The sequence below is a fragment of the Alexandromys fortis genome, unplaced genomic scaffold (assembly GCF_014885135.2).
Source record: "Alexandromys fortis isolate MF-2015 unplaced genomic scaffold, M_Fortis_MF-2015_v1.1 scaffold_231, whole genome shotgun sequence".
Taxonomy (NCBI): domain Eukaryota; kingdom Metazoa; phylum Chordata; class Mammalia; order Rodentia; family Cricetidae; genus Alexandromys; species Alexandromys fortis.
In genome coordinates, this window is record NW_026068613.1 from 523802 (window position 1) to 542176 (window position 18375).

The window sequence follows — 18375 nt, forward strand, 5'->3', positions numbered from 1 at the left end:
TCACTAATAGCTCTTTTGGCCTGAGCTCTGGCCTTTTGGCAGCAAGGTATAAATAAATGTATTTCCAGCGCAGGTTCCACGGACCCCAGCTTCTCCTGTGGTACTGTCTTCCCTTATTTATTTTTTCATTGCCGATACACATGGAGTTACAGTCCGTAACTGCTTTGTGACGCGTACAGTTTCGGTTACAAGGCAACAAAGCCGACTGACACAGAAACAGCAAAACACCAGAAATGAGGCAAACGATAAAAACTTGTTGGAACAGAATTCTGAAGTCCTTTGCATACAACATAAGAACAAAAACCTCCATTTCACTATTTTACAGATTTGAGTTTGGCTTATGTATTTTATTGAAATGGTTTCTCTTTAAACGTCCACATCCTTCCATCTGCATTTTTCTCTTACAAACTTTTATTTTATTTATTTATTTGGCTTCTGTTCATCATTTTTTTTTTCATTTTCTATTTGCTTCACATTAAGGACTCGGTCAGCTTGGTTTGCACAGTCAGGGGACTAAGGTTTGGAGCCTGTGGTGGCTCTCACTGCATCTGCAGCCGGCCCTCTGTCTTGCTGAAGCCGAATGCCTGATTAAAAGGGAAGGGGCTCTGTCATTGCTACGACTTCAGTGCCTTAATCTCTCAGAATTTCTCAGCCTACTACGATCTCTTTTATGTCCTTATTGTAGTTTTCCATTGGGAATGAATTTCCCAGGTAATTTTTGGATAGTTTCCAACAACGCTTTTAAATAATGGGGATTTCCTTCTCAAACAAAGGGGACTGGTTCCTGCTCCGAGAGCTCAGACAGGAAACCCCTGCTGCTCAAAGGCAGGAAGCACTGAGAAGATTGCTAGTGACGACCCAGCTGCAGCCTTCATGGTAAGCTCCTTTGGCTCAGGGACTCCAGGAAGGAGAATTCTCAGAATTACATAGCAGAAGAGGCATGTTGCCTGGATACCATCCTCCAGGAAGAATAAAAATGTAGTCAAAGTAAAAGGGCTTAAAAAAAAAAAATCTTACGAGATAAGAGTTAGTATAAGAAGCATTTCAAATATGCCTATTCTCTCAAATGAACAGGCATTTGTGTTATAACCCCAATGTCTCTTATTTCTACCTCTTTCAAAGGAAGACAAAACTCAGGTTAGGACCGTCACTTTAGCATGCGTGAAGCTCACCCAACCAATCCAGAAAACTCAATGCAAGCATCATTTCCCAGGCACTTTAGAAGGAAATGTATGTATACACTGTGAGGATGCTCTTATGCGAGTTAAACACAGGATAAAAAGCCAGAGAAACGGGGTGATACTGAGCATCCACCTCTCCCTGTCAGCATCTGAGTGCCACTTCAAGAAACTGCTTCATCACAGTGGCCGCTGCGGCTTCCTCTTTCCTCTAGCCTTTGCCCTGGTTGACAAAAGGAACCGCTCTGCTCCACCCACCAGGACCTGCTGACTTTGCTTTGTTCCTTGAAGAGCTAATTCAGGTTAAGCAGCTATGCCATAGGTAACCTATTTGTCAAAACCATTCAAAAGGCAAGTTACTGATCGGGAACTGGCTGGTTTTTTGTTTTTTAATTTCTTGGACACCTTTCCCCCCCCCCCCCATGTATGAGTTGTTTTGATAGTTTTGCTGGTGAATCCTTTCTGCTAATTCTTTCCCAAATGCAGACAAGAAAGAAAGCATTACCAGCCGTTAGCTGAACACTCTCCCTTCACCCACTTGTTTTTCTCACCACCTGCTCCCTAATGGTAGTCTGCGTTCCTTCCAGCCCACAGTTAGACTTTTCTTGGAGGCTAAGGCGGAGAAGAGAGACACTGTGGTTCCCTCCGGTACAGCCTCTCAGTGGGAAGTGATGGGCCATGTATTTTCAATGCCTTTAGGAAATGATCCCTGAAAACTTAAGGCCTAGAGTCTTCAAAGGTCCCACAGTCACATCCTTCTAAAATGAAAGAAACAGAAGAATCGCCAAGCTTGGGCCAGTATTAAGTGTCCTTTGACCTAGCAAGGGAAAGGTCTCTCTATTCCAGTCAGTCTTGACAGTCTGGCTTCACGTGTTCTCAGAGAGAGGGAGCAGGAGGCAGAATGCAAGAGGATCTTTCAACTTTCCTAAGAGACGTTCTCTAGAGGATTCTTTCCCTAAGGACATTCATTAAGTGACGTGAATACTTGTTTCTTCTAGAAACTTCCAGTAGAGAAGTCTTTAGGGGTGTCAGATTTGAGTCATGACCCACAACTGCCCCGGATCTATGTTTTGCTATCTGTTAGCAATCCTCTGAACATCAAAATGGAATTCTTCACAGCATCGTGTCCCATCTTGGTTGGACTCTTTTCTTAGTTATTATTTTGGGTCCCATGGAAATCTGAAGGTTGGTTGTAGATAAGGAAAGAGAAAACCACTTTTCTCTGTTTCCCACTATTTCACATCCTCCCCAAATTAATGTTCAGACCTTATGATACATGAAGTCAAGTCAAGGTAGAAAAAAAAAGTGTTTCTTTCTTTTTTTTTTTTTTAATGTGAGTTTCTTTGAAGCAGTTGTCCCCATACATGTTGCAGAGAGGTGTAATATAAGGCTGTGGGTTTCTGTTTTGACTATCTGGATAATCACGCTAATCCGATACATTTGCAGAAATGATTAGAAAATTGACCTATGAGATTCCCATTTCTTCTTGACTGTGGTGACCTGCAACACTTCTGTGTAAGATGGTTCAGGTGTAAGCCACCTCACCTCTCCCTTATTTTCACCACAAGTCTTGGTGAGCAAATTAGGTTTGGGCCCCTCCTTCCCTCCACCTCCGCTCGAAGGCACGATGAGGCGCCTTTATAGAGATGACCTGTCTACGTCCATTGTTTGGTGTCCTATAAGGAAGGTGCTTATCAGAACTGGTCCGTGCCATGTTGGCAGCTACTTAAGTGAGTTCTTATCTGGCTGAGGGGCTTGTGTGGCTGGTGAAGGAGCTCCAGTGGCTAGGCTAAGATCCTGACTTCCGGAAAAAGTGCAAGTCAAGTCCACTGTGATTCAGACAGTTTGGAAGGCTTTGCTCTGGCTGGGGATTGTGCTGAGTGTGGTTTCTGCTTTGGTCAGGGTCGTGTGGTGCACTTTCTTTGGTTCAGAACCTCTTGTTTCTGGTCCTATGAGGCTGTACGCCTGGGTGGCTAGCCCCGGCTGGGGCGCTGCTTCACTGGACAGTGTCCGCTGGCTCCTGGAAGCGCTATTCCCTGTGGAGCGGGTGGAGGAAGAGCCAGAGCGTGAGCTCCTGGAGCCTGAGGAAGAGGAGCTAGGCTTCACAAGGCGGGCTCTGGGGGCTTCTGCATCTTCTCTGAAAGGGAAAAAACGAACAGAAGACAGCAAGGATAAACTTCAGGACTGCCAGGGGTGTGGTGACTCTCACAAAAGTTACTTCCTACTGAGATTTTTTTTTCCAATAAATTCCTCAAGCCAAAAACCTCGGAAGGAAGGCCTTGGTTAAGGAACAAAGCACTTCCTTGTTTTGTAAGACTTAAAGCTCAGTTTAGGGAAATGTTTGTTTCCCAGAGGCCCCACCAGTTGCACCAGAAGGATATGTGTGGCTCAAATTGAAATGGTCCGGATAGAATTGCCTTGACTCTGGGGTCTGTATACTTAAATCCTTTCATGTCCCGTAGGTTATATAATCCTTTATTATAAACCCTTTTTAAGTGGTAATGAATCAGAAGTAAAGTTGAAAATTATACTGGTTGATTGTCAGCTTGACTCAAGGTGGAGTCATCTAGAAAGAGGGAGCCTTAGCTAAGGAAACATCACCGCCACACAGGTCTTCTGGCAAGTCTGTAGGGCATTTTCTGGATGGTCGAGTGAGGTCAGAGAGCACAGCTCACTGTGGGTGGGGCCCCCTCAGTGGAGGGTGATGCTGGTTCTATAAGAAAGCAGCCGAGCAGGCTAAGAGGAGCAAGATAATTAGCAGCTCCCTCCATCAGGGCCTCGGCTTCAGCTGTCCTTGAGTTCCTGCCCTGACTTCCCTTTGTACCATAGCTCTAAGGGGAATGAACCCTTCTCTCCCCCACACTGCTGCGTTAGGTCATGATGTTTATCACAGCAACGGAAAACAGGCCAGAGCGAGGACGGTTTCCCAATAAAGTGAGTCAAACCTTCTATCCCTACACTGTAATTTCCCTCCTGCCGAAATGATCCTTTGAAGAGATCCACAGTGCAGAGGGGAAGAGGGCGGTTTATACTGAGGAGTTACTATGGACTGGGCCTGTAAAGGGAGTCTGCAGAAGCAGAAGCGGGGACGCTTACCGAATCTCGTTAGGTCTCTCCTCTTCCTCGTATCTCTCTTTGCTTTTCCTTCGGATTAGCAGCCAGATCAAGAGGAAAATGAGGAAGGCCCCGGCCACGATGCCCGTCACTGCTCCTGCTACCATGCCAATGCTTTGCACATCTGTTTTCTCAGAAGCACAGACAGAAGTAAAGTCAAACATAAGCCAGGAGATGCACGACACTTGAGACAGACGCCCTGGACAGAATGGCTTCTAACCCACACTCCATGACCCTCACAGGCTGTGTGATTGAACCTTTCCGTACGCTTGCAAGCGATAGTTACAAACTTTATATTCAATTGGCTCAGATTTTAGTGATGCAGCAGTCTGGCTTGATTTATATGATAAAATGGGTTGGGAAAGTTATTGTGTCATGTTAAAAACATTTTAATCCTATTAAGATACCTCTGGGCCATCTTCTAGCTCTGCCCACACCCCTTTCTCTAACTTCCCTTTTCTACTGGTAAAATAAACTTGGTTATAGCCTGTATGACCTACAGCGTACAATTCTGTGTGTGGTTGACCAGCAGCTTTCAAACTCGGAACCCAAGGTGAATTTGATGTGCAGATTAGTATCATGTATACTCTCATTTGAATATGAAATGTGTTGGATATTTATTAGTAAGTGCCCAGGTTAGGTCAGGCAGTTCTGGGTATGATAAGGAACAATAAGAGCTTTTCTGTTTGCAAGTTTGCACTCAACAAAAGGAAAAAAAAAAGCAAATCAATAAAGAAATAGATACAAAGAATGCTGGCCAGTGGCTGTGAGAGCAAAAGGGGATGACTGGCACTTCAGAGGGAGAACCGAGGAAGGCGGTTTCAGTTTGGGCAAGGAGGACTCCGCTGGAGGGGTGTTTGAGTGGAAATGCAAACGCCAGGGCTGACTTGCAGTGAACTAGACATAGTGGGTGTGATGGATGTGAGCCGGGCTGCAGGACAGCGAGCGAGAGAGAAAGTGCGGAGCGGCAAAGACACAGAGACAGGAAGGTACCAGCTCCCATGAGGCCTAATGGGCCATGCAATCGTTTTAGTATAGAGGCAATAGAAGAGTTACATGGTTCGAGTCACATTTAAAAAAGCACATTGCAGCAGTTCTAGGGAGAATGAAGGGCTCCAAGGGAAGGAAAGGAAGCAAGGGTAGAGTTAGGATGCTTCAGACTGTACTGTGCTGGAGAGGATGGTGAGCAAGCTAGGCCGAACTCAAGGCTTTAAAAGCAGGTACGAGGGTACCACTTCTATTTTGAAAGTGTTGTCAACAGAAAGTGCTGTTTCCTCTTGTGTTGCGTATCTTTATAAACTAAACGGCCTCTCAGTAGAAACATGGACCTTTTATCCAATTTTCCCTGAGACAGGGTCTTGGGTGGCTTGGAATTCACTATGTAGATCAAGCTATCCTCACCCATAACAGAAATCCTCCTACCTCTGCCCCCCAAGAGTTGGCGTTAACAGTGCACACCACTATGCCTGGCACAAAGATTGTGTGTGTGTTGTGTGTGTGCGCGCACGCGCATGTGGGTTTTTTTTTCTTTAAGAAATTGGACTTTAGGGGGCTGGAGAGATGGCTCAGAGGTTAAGCGCACTGGCTGCTCTTCCAGAGGTCCTGAGTTCAATTCCCAGCAACCACATGATGACATAACCATCTGTAGTGAGAGCTGATGCCCTCTTCTGGTGTGCAGGCACACATGCATATAGAGCATGCATATACATAAAATCCATAAAAATAAAAAAATCTTTAAAAAATTAGAAAAAAGTAAAATGGGTTTATGCATGTGTGCCTTTGTGAGTGTATGCAGAGGTCAGAGGACAACTTCATGAATCTGTTCTTTCCTTTGAGCCTATGGATTCCTGCAATCAAGGTAAGCTCATCAAGCTAGGCAGTAAGCACCTACTCATCTCACTGGCTTTGGGCTTACTTTATGTGAACAATTCGGTGATGCTCTTTTCCTTATGGCTTATCTACTAACAGAAACTGAAGTTCTTTCTTACTTTTTCACAATTAAAATAATATTTCATTAATTTCCATGTATGTTGCATACTTTGGAATATCTCTAGAGGATAAATTCACAGAAATGTTGCTGGATACAATTGAATGCATTTTTCTGTCTACATTTAAATGGACTAAATAACAGGCATGGTGGTACATGCCTATAATCCCAAAAATTGGGAGGCAAAGGTAGAAGAACCTCTGTGGGCTTGAAGCTATCCATGGCTATATAGAAAGCCTATTGATACCCTGTCTCAATAATAAGTAATATATATTAATAAAACACATTAATAGAATGGATTAGTAATGGTGTCATACTTGTACAACAAAACACTACAGAACAGTGAGAATGCCCAGTTGGTGGGAAACACTATAATTTCAGCTTTTGGGAAGTCAAGCCATGAAGAATGCCCAAGTTTGTCTGGCTTCAAACTTCTAACAAGTTCAAGGCCAACATAAGCTACACGGCAAGACTCTTTCTCAGAAAGATAAAAACCAAAGGCTGAGGATAGAACTCAGTGGCAGACTGCTTGCTTAGAATGTGCCAGGCTTGGGGCTGGAGAGATGGCTCAGAGGTTAAGAGCATTGCCTGCTTTTCCAAAGGTCCTGAGTTCAATTCCCAGCAACCACATGGTGGCTCACAACCATCTGTAATGAGGTCTGGTGCCCTCTTCTGGCCTTCAGGCATACATGCAGAAAGAATATTGTATACATAAAAAAATAAATAAATATTAAAAAAAAAGAGAGAATTGCCAGACTTGCTGGGCAGTGGTGATGCATGCCTTTAATCCCAGGAAGCAGAGACAAGGGGATCTTAGTGAGTTCAAGGCCAGCCTGGTCTACAGAGTGAATTCTTGGACAGCCAAAGCTTCACAGAGAAACCCTGTCTCCCCAAAACAAAAACAAACAAAGAATAAAAAGAAAAAGAAAAGAAAGAAAGAAAAAGGAAAACTATAAATAAATAAATAAATAAATAAATAAATAAATAAATAAAAAGAATGTGCCAGGCTCTGGGTTCCATTCTCCTGCACCTTCCTTTCCCCCTAAACCCAGAGAAGCTCAACTCCAGTCAACATGTTACAGCCCCAAGCAACAATGAAGCACAATTCCAGGCACAAAGTGTGGACATAGAATTAGTCAGCATAATGGACTGATTCCCTGTACTGGGGATCTGAAACAGGAAAGTAATCCATGCTAGACTCTGTGGCTTAGAGGCAGCAGGAAGCAATGGCTGATCTAAGTCCCTGGTGCCGCTTGACACTCTGTCACAATGTGCGCTCAGGGTTTGCGTAGTATTCTCTGAAATTTCACTACACTATATTTTCTCTTTCCAAAACTAAGATTATAACAAAAGGTTCTGGAATTTATACTCTTGCCAAGAATATAAAAGTACTTGGGTTCCCCCATCTCCATTTATTACTTTATTTAAACAATTTTTTTTTTTTTTTTTGCTTTTTGCTTTGAAAACAGGGTTTCTCTTTGTAGCCTTGGCTGTCCTGGAACTCACTGTGTAGACCGGGTTAGCCTCAAACTCAGGGAGATCTGCCTTCCTCTGCCTCCCGAGTGCTGGGATTAAAGGCATGTGCCACCACTGTCCTGTTAAAAAATGACTTTTGAGGTGTGGTTTCATGTAACCTAGACTGGCCTCAAAGTATTTTTTTTTCAAAGATCTACTTATTTATTATGTATACAGTGTTCTGCTTGCATGTATCCCTGCAAGCCAGAAGAAGGCACCAGATTTCATTACAGATGGCTGTGAGCCATCCATGTGGTTGCTGGGAATTGAACTCGGGACTTCTAGAAGAACAGCCAGTGCTCTTAACCTCTGAGCCGTCTCTTCAGCCCTGGCCTCAAATTCTTTATGTAAGAGAATGATACCGAACTCCTGATCTTTCTGCCTCCTCTTCCAGTATTGAGATTTCAGGTTTGTACTACCAGGGCTAGCTAAGGAACCATTTTATTGTTGTTTCAACACATAACCTTTCTAAGAATTGGTATTATTTGTGTGTGTGTGTGTGTGTGTGTGTGTGTGTGTGTGTTTGAGACACGGCCTTGGTTTATAGCCCAGACTGACTCTGAGTCCATGATCCTCCTGACGGTTGAGATTAAGTATAGGTATGAGCTTCCATACCTAGTTGGTACTATTTTTTTCCCCTTTCCCCGACATGATAGCTTCAAGTAAAAAGAGTGGGCTTTCAATTGACATGATAGGCAGCTTAGTTTTTCTGCGAAGATCTTGTTAAATTTGTAAGACAACTGCTACATGAAAGGACAGAAGTCCAGTTCCTGACCCTCTGTAACCCCGGGACAATGGACAGACTTGGTGACCGCAGAAACCACAGCCCGTGGATTTTAGAACACTAACTGGGTTGCTGCCTACCCCAGCGATCTTCACAGTCTCCAAGTTAAAGTGTCTCTGTCCCTAACCTAAGGTTTCAAGTGCTCTTTGGACCAGATTTAGCATCTTAACAGCTTCTGCATTAACTACTAGTGCGTGTGGTGTGGAGGGGGGCGGGGCTGGGTAGGAATGCTTCACTGCACCCTCCTGTGGAGGTCACGGGACAACTAGAGGGAGTTGGTTCTTCCCACCAGACAGTCCTGGGCGCCGAGCTCAGGCTATTAGGCTTGGTGCCAAGAGCCTTTATCTGCCGAACACCCTTGCTAGTCCGTGACTCACAGCTGGAAATAAAACACACAGCTCAGGCTTTGCTTCCACAAAATCACTGCCCTTCTTAGCTCTCAAGTCTCCAGAGCTCCAGTGACTGCTTCAGGCCAGTCGGCAGCCACAGGGAGCCCTGTCAGAGGGCTAGCCTCCAGCATCCGGGTCTTGTGATGTGTGCAGCGCAGATGTGTAACTGTGTAACCTCTCCAGAGGAGAGATTGAGAGCCACTCTTGAATTTCAGACTTATAGAAACTGAGAGTGTTATGCCCAGACCTCGGAGTCCCCCCAAAAGCAACAAGGAGTTCGAGTCCCATATGTAAAAGCAAAGAGCCTTTATTCTTATTCAAATTCAAACTCAGGACTCTGTGTGTTCAACACTTTGCCATGGATCAGAGAATCAGAGAGCCCTGGACTCACTTGGGCTGGTTTTTTTTTTTTTTTATAAAAGCAGAAGTTGGTGAGGGATTTCTAAGGTTCAGGACCCCAGATTGGCTGACATTTGTCTAAGGGTGCCTTGGTGAAGGGGGATAGGTGTGCTGGGCTAAGGGACATCAGGTGATCCTATCTACAATAGTTGGAATGTTAGGAATTTCCTTTGGAAGGGCCCTTGCTGAGTGGTCTCAGTTTCTGGTCTTTCTCGAACCAGGTACTGCCTTTAGGGTAAACTAGTCAGACCAGGCCTACTTTCCCGGTGGTGTCTATAGAGCCTGTCTTGGCAGGTGTGTACCAAGCTGCCCTGGGCCCTACAAGAGTCAAAAAATTTTAAGTCATGAAATTTGGGGCAATGTGTTACACCGAAATAAATACAAGTATTCAGGTTGTTTTACTTTGTAACTTGGCTTATGATGCTTTTGTCATCATGTGTGTGCGTGTGTGTGTGTGTGCGCGCATGTGTGGTGTGTGCATGTGTCCCCACCACAGTGTGTGTGTGTGATGCGGATGCGTGTGGTGTGTGCATGTGTGTGTATATGCACATGTGTGTGCGCGTGCGTGGTGTGTGCATGTGTTCCCGCCACAGTGTGTGTGGTGTATGTGTGTGGTATGTGTGCATGTGTGTGTGGTGTGTGTGTGTACATGTGTGTGGTGTGTGTGTGTGTGTGTCCCCGCCACAGTGGTTGGCAATCCCCCAGATGAAAGTGCTCCTGCTGCACCATGGAAGATATTTTGGCAGGCTGCCATTTTTTGTGGACTATAAGCTTTAGAGCTGGTTAAGACCATTGATTGGACCTGGAGAGATGATGGCTTGGCAGTTAAGAACACTGGTTGTTCTTCCAGAGGTCCTGAGCTCAATTCCCAGCAGCCACAGGGTGTTTCACGATCATCTATAGCAGATTTGATGCCCTATTCTGGTATAAAGGTGTACATGTGGATAGAGCCTCCTATATATAAAATAAGTAAATAAATCTTTTTTTGGGGGGTGGGGGGTTCAAGACAGGGTTTCTCTGTAGCTCTTGGAGCCTATCCTGGAACTAGCTCTTGAAGGCCATCCTGGCCTAGAACTCACAGAGATCTGCCTGCCTCTCCCTCCTGAGTGCTGGGATTAAAAGCATGCACCATCATTGACCAATGTAAATAAATCTTTTTTAAAAAAGACTGTTCTCTCTTGTCATATTTATTTCTTTATTTTTGTTTTTATAGAGGGTCTCACTATATATCCCTGGCTGACCTGGAACTCACTCTGTAGAGCAGGCTGGCCTCAGATTCAGAAATCCACCTGCCTCTGCCTCCCGAGTGCTGGCACACCTGGCTCTTTTCTTTAAAAAAAAAAAAAGTTATCATCAAGTGGCCCAAGGTGGCATCAAATTCACTATCCTCCTGTCATAGCGTCCCTCATGCTAGGGTTACAGGATGCATCAAAACACTTGACCCTGCTGTTTCATATTGATGTTGGTTTTTTTTTTTTTTTTTTTTTTGAGACAGGGTTTCTCTATGGCTTAGGAGCCTGTCCTGGAACTAGCTCTGTAGACCAGACTGGTCTCGAATTCACAGAGATCCGCCTGCCTCTGCCTCCCGAGTGCTGGGATTAAAGGCTGCACCACTGCCCGGCTTGATGTTGGTTTTTTGAGACAGGGTCTTATATAGACCTGACTGACTCTAAACTTCTTCTTCTTTTTTAAAATATTTTATTTATTTGTTATGTATACAATATTCTGTCTGTATGTATGCCTGCAGGCCAGAAGAGGGCACCAGACCTCATTACAGATGGTTGTGAGCCACCATGTGGCTGCTGGGAATTGAACTCAGGACCTTTGGAAGAGCAGGCAGTGCTCTTAACCTCTGAGCCATCTCTCCAGCCTAAACTTCTTGTGTATAGTGGAGGATGACCTTGAACTCCAGATTATTCTGCTTTACCTTCTAAACTCAGGGATTGTATGTGTGTGTATCTCTAACCTTACCTGTGTGTGCATGCATGTGTGTGTGTGCATGCGTGTGTGTGTGTGTACAGAAGCATGGTGCTGACTAGCACATGCTAGCCCAATGAGCCAAATTCCCAGCTCCATAGCTCAGAGAACTGGCTAATTCACATTGGTAGCCATACGACCAGTCAATATCATGTTTTTCTGGAAATAAAGACCTTACTTTTATCATAAGTAAAACATTTTAGACTAAACTGCGATGCAAGAATAAGAATTTTCAGCCTTTAATCCCAGCACTTGGGAGGCAGAGGCAGGCGGATCTCTGTGAGTTCGAGACCAGCCTGGTCTACAAGAGCTAGTTCCAGAACAGGCTCCAAAAAAACCACAGAGAAACCCTGTCTCGAAAAAAGAAAAAAAAAAAAAAAAACCAAAGAATTTTCAATGAGACAAACAAACAAAATCCCCTTTGGAAAGTTGGGGAGTTAGCTCAGTGGTAGAAGGCTGGCTCTCATGCCCGAGGTGCTGGGTTTTATCTCTAACCCTGAGATACTCACACTGTACAGTCACTCGTACCACACAGCTCTCCTTTCCAGCCTCATTGCCTGCTGTGCACTGGTAGAGCCCAGAGGAGGCCATGGTGAGATTCTGCAGCAGCACTCGGCCGGGGTTGTTGTAATCTATACAAGCAGAAAGCAGAATGGTAAGTCTCCTCCACGACAGGGTCTATATTGTTTACTGTCGCACATCACTGATAATGCCAAATGGAATGGAAAGACAGAAAAGATCCTGTTTTAAAACATAGGAAATGGGTAAATATTATTTTAGTATTTAATAAAATTGTTAATTTAATATCAAGAGTTACAAAAGATTGGGATCAAAGGGCTTGGTGGCTATTTGAGAGGGTGGAGCAGGGGAATCACCCATTTATGGTCTAACAGGCTGAAGAGGGAGTTCAAGGCTATTCTAGCAATTTCCTGAGATTCTATCAGAGGCAGGCAGGGAGCGTGTACAAGGTCCTAGGTTCAATCTCTGGTGCAGAGCCAAAAGGAAAAAAAAGATGGCGAACAGTCAGTGAATCAATGGTTTAGATACAGAAGTTTATGTGGTCCATTTTCCCAACTTTCATTTTTATGACATTTGAAGAAAGAAGTAGGGTTTTGCTGATTCAGTTTACAGGAAAGAAAACGAAATTCAAGAGATTTAACAGTATCCAGTCATGTTGGTAAGTCCCTGTAACCTAGCATCTGCCAGACAGAGACAACATAGTCCAGAATACAAGACCACCCTTGGCTATGAGGTATGTTTTATGTCGAACCTGGGCTTTATGACAACCTGTCTCAAAAACCAAACAGTAGCAGCAAGAAAGAGTCACACTGGACATGGTGGTAGCCTATGCTTGTAATGGCAACACCTACGAGGTAGAGGCTGAGGGATCAGTTGTTCAAGGCCAGCTTGGCCTACAGAAGATCCTACATCTGATCTGATTGAGAGTCGACCTCTGCTGGTTAGTTTCTGATCATCACTTTGACACACCTGGGAAGAGGGAACCCCCAACTGATTACATTGGCCTCTGGGTGTGTCTGTGAAAGACTGTCTCGACCGACCGATGGTGATGGTTGATGTCAGAGGAGGAAGGCTCAGGTAACTGCAGGTGGCACCATCCCTAAGTGGGAGGGCCCAGACTGTGTAAGAAAGCTAGTTAAGCATATTCAGAGAGAGAGAGAGAGAGAGAGAGAGAGAGAGAGAGAGAGAGAGAGAGAGAGAGAGTAAGCAGTGTTCCTAACCCTAACCTGACTCTAACCCGGGAATGGTTCCTTGCTTGCAGGTTGTTTGTTTGTTTAATTTTCGAGACAAGGGTCTTAGGAGCTTTGGAGCCTGCTCTGGAACCAATTCTTGTAGACCAGGCTGGCCTAGAACTCATAGAGATCTGCCTGCCTCTGCTTCCTGAGTGCTGGGATTAAAGGTGTGCACCACCACTGCCTGGTCGCCTGCAGGTTCTTGTCTTGACTTCCTGCCTGTCATCTCAAAGACAGACAGTGACCTGGGAGCGTAAGACAACACAAATCCTTCCCTCTCCTCGCTGCTTTTGGTCATAGTGTTTTATCACAAGAGCAGAAAAGCAATCTAGGACAGGATGCTATATGAGACCCTGCCTCAAAAAAACAAAAACAAAACCCAAAATCAACCCAAACCAGAGCAAAGCAAGCCATTGACAGCCACACAGAAAGGAGATTCCTCAGCCTGGTCAAGGGCATCCAGTGTGCTGCTGGCCCTGCAGAATTGGAAGTCATGGCCACTGTATTATATTTTTGGCCCTGAGGATGGACAGGAAGATGACTTACCAATTCTAGATCTGGGTGGCAGGTGTTCATCCTCTCCCTCCTTCTCCCGGATCCGCTGCCAATAATACACAATGGGCTTCGTGCCCGAGGCAGACTCACACTGCAGCGTCAGGTCGCTACCCTCTGTCAGCTCTCCTTCCAGCTCACACTTGGGCTTGGATGGTTTCACTGGTGAAAAAAAAGATTGTTTTAAAAATGTGATCGTTCAGAGGGTCTCCTAATGCCAGAGTCAGTGGAAGAACTACACCTCGAGAGGCTGTTTATTTAGCCATCCATTTTGGCAACTTTTGTTTGGTTTCCCTTCCTAAAGCCCAGTCGCCCTCTCCCTTGGTCCCTCTCCTGGGCATCCCTTAGCTGCTACCAGCAGCAGCGGAACCTGCAGTGGCTCAGAAAGCCCCATGCCATGTTTCAAAAAAACAAACGCTGTTATTTACCTGGAATTTTAGGAAAGTTAAATATAATTCTAACTGATATTGGAACAAGGATAGAAGATCAGTAGTTTGGAAGTAATTATTTAAATAGTCAAAGGAAATTATTCAAATATTAGAGGGTGCTTAAATTTTATAATGAGCTACCCCGGGGAAAATCATAATTATGGGTCATCAAGGCGGCTCAGTGGGTAAAAGCACTTGCTGTGCGAGCCTGGAGTCCTGAGTTCAGGCCCCAGAACCAACAACGGAAAGAGGGAAGTGAGTCCTGAAAGTTGTCCTCTGACCTTCACACGAAAGCTATAGCACACACACATACACACACACATACACACAGTTATAATTATGTTTTCTTTGTGGGAACTGGACCCTGCAGATGTCTAAGTGTGCACTGTAAGAATTAAAGAGGTGGGCTGGAGAGATGGCTCAGAGGTTAAGAGCATTGCCTGCTCTTCCAAAGGTCCTGAGTTCAATTCCCAGCAACCACATGGTGGCTCACAACTATCTGTAATGGGGTCTGGTGCCCTCTTCTGGCCTGTAGGCAAACACACAGACAGAATATTGTATACATAATAAATAAATATTAAAAAAAAACGAATTAAAGAGGTGATTTTATTACCATCTGCAGCTGGCTATGCCCTCCCACCCCCATACCTCATAACTTGCAGGCATTGATCTTGGGGTCCTCCCTTACCTAGGACTTTTAGGATGACGTGGCTCCAAACATAGCGTCCTGAGTTCTTCACCTTGCAGGTGTATCGGCCTTCATCACTCGGCTTGAGAGGCTCGATCTGCAGGGAGGCATCTCCTGCCAGGAAGTTGGAAGCAAAGGCCACTCGGCCCTTCTGTTCCTCAGTCAAGTTATTGTAGACATGGCGACTGGAGTAAGTGATAACCTGGAGAGACAGACCGAGGCCGAGTCAAGGGGCGGGACTCTTCACTTTCTCTTTCCGCTGTCAAGATGAGGAAAGGGTCAGGGGGGGCGCCAGTGCATAGCTAGTAACCCAGCACCGGGGAGCCTGAGGAAACAGGATCACAGGTTCCGGAACAGGCCAGCCTGGGCTACAAAACAAAATCCTGTCCAGAAAGAGAGGGAGGAAGGGAGAGAAGGAGAGAGAGAAGAGGAGGAGGAGGAGAGGAAGAAAGGGGCTATTCCCATTGACACAAAGCAGGCAGTTTGGGCTGATTTTAAAGATCCAAGAGATTATTAGAAACTAACTATAATATATTTGCTTAGTCTTTGCTGTCCCTTCCTGATGGTGGCGCACACCTTTAATCCCAGCACTCGGGAGGCAGAGGCAGGCGGATCTCTGTGACTTTGAGACCAGCCTGGTCTACAGAGCTAGTTCCAGGACAGGCTCCAAAGCCACAGAGAAATCCTGTCTCGAAAAACCAAATAAATAAAAAACCCAATATTTTATATTTACCTGTGTACTATTAATTAATTATTTCAGGCAGAGTTTCCCTGTGGTAGACCTAGCTAGCCTGGAACTCATTATGTAGACCAGTCTAGTTTCAGACTCATAGAGATCCATTTGCCTCTGCCTCAAGAGTGCTGGGGCCAAAGGTGTGCACCACTATACCTGGCCTGTGCAGCTTTAATTTATAAAGTCCTAACTGCTTCCTTAAGTACTCGGAACTGGGCTGGAGAGATGGCTCAGTGGTTAAGAGCATTGCCTGCTCTTCCAAAGGTCCTGAGTTCAATTCCCAGCAACCACATGGTGGCTCACAACCACCTGTAAAGAGGTCTGGCGCCCTCTTCTGGCCTTCAGGCATACAGACAGAATATTGTATACATAATAAATAAATATTAAAAAAAAAAGTACTCGGAACTGCTCCACCATTTTGAGTTGCTTGAATGTGGTCAGCTATACACACCCTGAGCATAGTGTTTCTGCAGGGGCTCACAGTAGGTGACACCAGTCGTTGCCTCTGAAAAGAACTGAGGAGAAAGGACAAGCAAGGATGAGGCCAAAGCGCACCCTTCCCAACTCTAACCTTTTCTGTTGTCTGCATTTTCCTGCCACTTGAATGTGATCTCTTCAAATAGTGCACTCATCATAAACCTCAAAAAAAATAATACTTAACTTGATATGAAAAAAAGAAACAGGATAGTCAAATCCTGTACAATAAAGGAAACTTCTAGAGGCATCACCATCCCTGCACTCAACGACTCAGGCCATCTTTATTTATACTCAGTTTTTCATACCAGGGTTATGCGGACAGCTTTATTTCTGGCTTCTATTTTTGACTTTATGAAATACATCACAAGTTAAGGATACATTGTGACCATTATGAAAGCCCCCATTGTTCCCCTTTATACTTCCCCAACACACTTTCCCGACCCCTGCATAACCTCACTCTACACACAGAGTTCAGCTTTTTTGCTGAACTAAATATCGAGCCAGACACATCCTACTCTCGTAGCACTTACGCCAGCTGGCAGCTACTTGCGGTTACGAAGTCAAGAAATAATAGATATGGGCACAATGCTTGGAGGAAAACAACATCCAAACCCAGATAATACTTTCGGGTCTGCAAGAAATGTTTTTATTACGGCTTTTTCAAGAGGGTCCCATGTCTCAATCCCTCTGTAAAAGCAGACATTGACTAAGGACTCTTTTTCCCCATCTCACTATGCCATACTTCTCCCACCAATATAAGCTACCGTGTATGGTAAAGAGGGATCTATCCATACCACGTTTTACATTGCACTGTTCCCATCAGAATGTACCAGGTCCTATCATTGCTTCTCTATGCTTGGTCCCCAGGGAACTTACTCCAACAGTTGGCACTGTGTGCATTCCTGAGCCTTTCCCCCAGTTCTGGGTCTGCATGCCTTATCTCCTCTCCAGACGTGTGAGACATGGTTAATGTTCCAAGTGTTGCCTTCTCGTATGTACATAACTGTCTCTATTGAGTCAGAAAAGTTCCCAGGATCGGGCGTTGTAGTTGGTAACTCCAGATAAGAGATTTAAGAAACACTTAGCCCCCTGTTGAATCTAAGGGGGAAATATCTGAGAAAGGGCAGAATTTCCAGGGGGAAATTACAGCTCTTGCATGTGTGACTGACAAAGAAAAAACTAAAAACCGCCCAAAGAATCAACAATATAATGAGAGGGAAAATAGGCTGCAAGCTGCACGAGTTTTGGAAATTCCTACTCTGCCCCGTGGACTGCTGGTCCCTGTTAAGTGAGACTCCGTTTCCACAGGTGCCTTACCCCAAGAAAACCCGTTAGACAGGTGGTCATACGCTGACCAGAGACTAGGTTGCATGCCCCCCCCCCACTGGGTTTATTACCCTCCTGGTTGAGCTGTCTTACCAGTCAGTCCCAGTAACCTGTTTTGTTCTCGCAGAACTTGAGATGGCAAGACCAGGAAGATGGTTCAGTGGGCAGAGTGGTTTCAGCTCAAGTACGAGGACCTGCGCTCCACCTCAGCCCTCCTGGAATAGCAGGGCATGACGCTGACAACCCCCAATGCATCCAAAGGATGTGGGTTCAATTCCTGGCACTCACATGGCAGCTCTTAACTATTTGTATCTCTAGTTCTAGAGGATCCGGTACCCTCAGGCAGATACACATGCAGACAAAAAGCACCAATGTGTATAAAACAAATAAAAATGCATGATTTAAAAATTTAAAAGTTACTTAAAGAAATCATATTTCTCCCACAAAACACGCAAACTGGGCATCTTAGTTTTCCCAGTTAGGGAAAACACAGATTTCCCTAAGATAACAGTCCCCTACTAGTCAGTGCAGTCTGCCTGCCTGCCAGCCGGCAGGTCTTTGCTCTTTCCCCAGATCGTCCTTGCCACTTCTGTGCCAGGCTGAAGGAGTTTGCCAAAAACCTCAGTCCTCTAACTGCAGCTCTGCCATCCTGTGGGGTTTCGACACCAGCCAACACGGAATGACCGCTTCCCACCAGACATGGAAAAGGCACTCGGATGCGCAAAGCCCTTGTTTTTATTTTGATCACGATTGAGTGAGATTAATGAGGAGAGGAGCATAAACACAGAATACATTTCCTTGGGTTTACTCAGAACATAGCAGGAAGGAAGTGGCAGAAAAGTCAGTGGTATTTGAATCTGAAAGGTAAGCAGGCTAAATAAGGGACGAGAGGCAGAAGAGGAGAGCGTTCCAGACCCACAGAACCGACGGCCCTGGGGTAGGCACAGAAGCACAAGGGGATCTCCGGGGCACATTTCTGGACACAGCTGTTCCTAGCTGTGTCACCCAAGGGCCTTCACCCCGCCCCAGCAGACAGAACACTGTACACATAATAGATAAATAAATCTTAAAAAAAAA

At 45.1% G+C, this 18375-nt stretch overlaps 1 protein-coding gene across 2 annotated transcripts in view; it reads right to left on the minus strand.

Annotated features, from left to right (window-relative positions):
• Positions 1-234: 234 nt before the first annotated feature.
• Clmp (CXADR like membrane protein) overlaps positions 235-18375 on the minus strand; it is a 113357-nt gene continuing 95216 nt past the window's right edge. For both annotated transcript variants that reach the window (XM_050133494.1, XM_050133495.1), the window contains exons 3-7: positions 14763-14964; positions 13641-13808; positions 11853-11975; positions 4275-4416; positions 235-3315 (exon numbers count right to left, since the gene is read on the minus strand). In XM_050133494.1, the coding sequence (XP_049989451.1) occupies positions 3015-3315; positions 4275-4416; positions 11853-11975; positions 13641-13808; positions 14763-14964 (936 nt within the window). In that variant the 3' untranslated portion in view covers positions 235-3014. The remainder of the gene's footprint in view (positions 3316-4274; positions 4417-11852; positions 11976-13640; positions 13809-14762; positions 14965-18375) is intronic.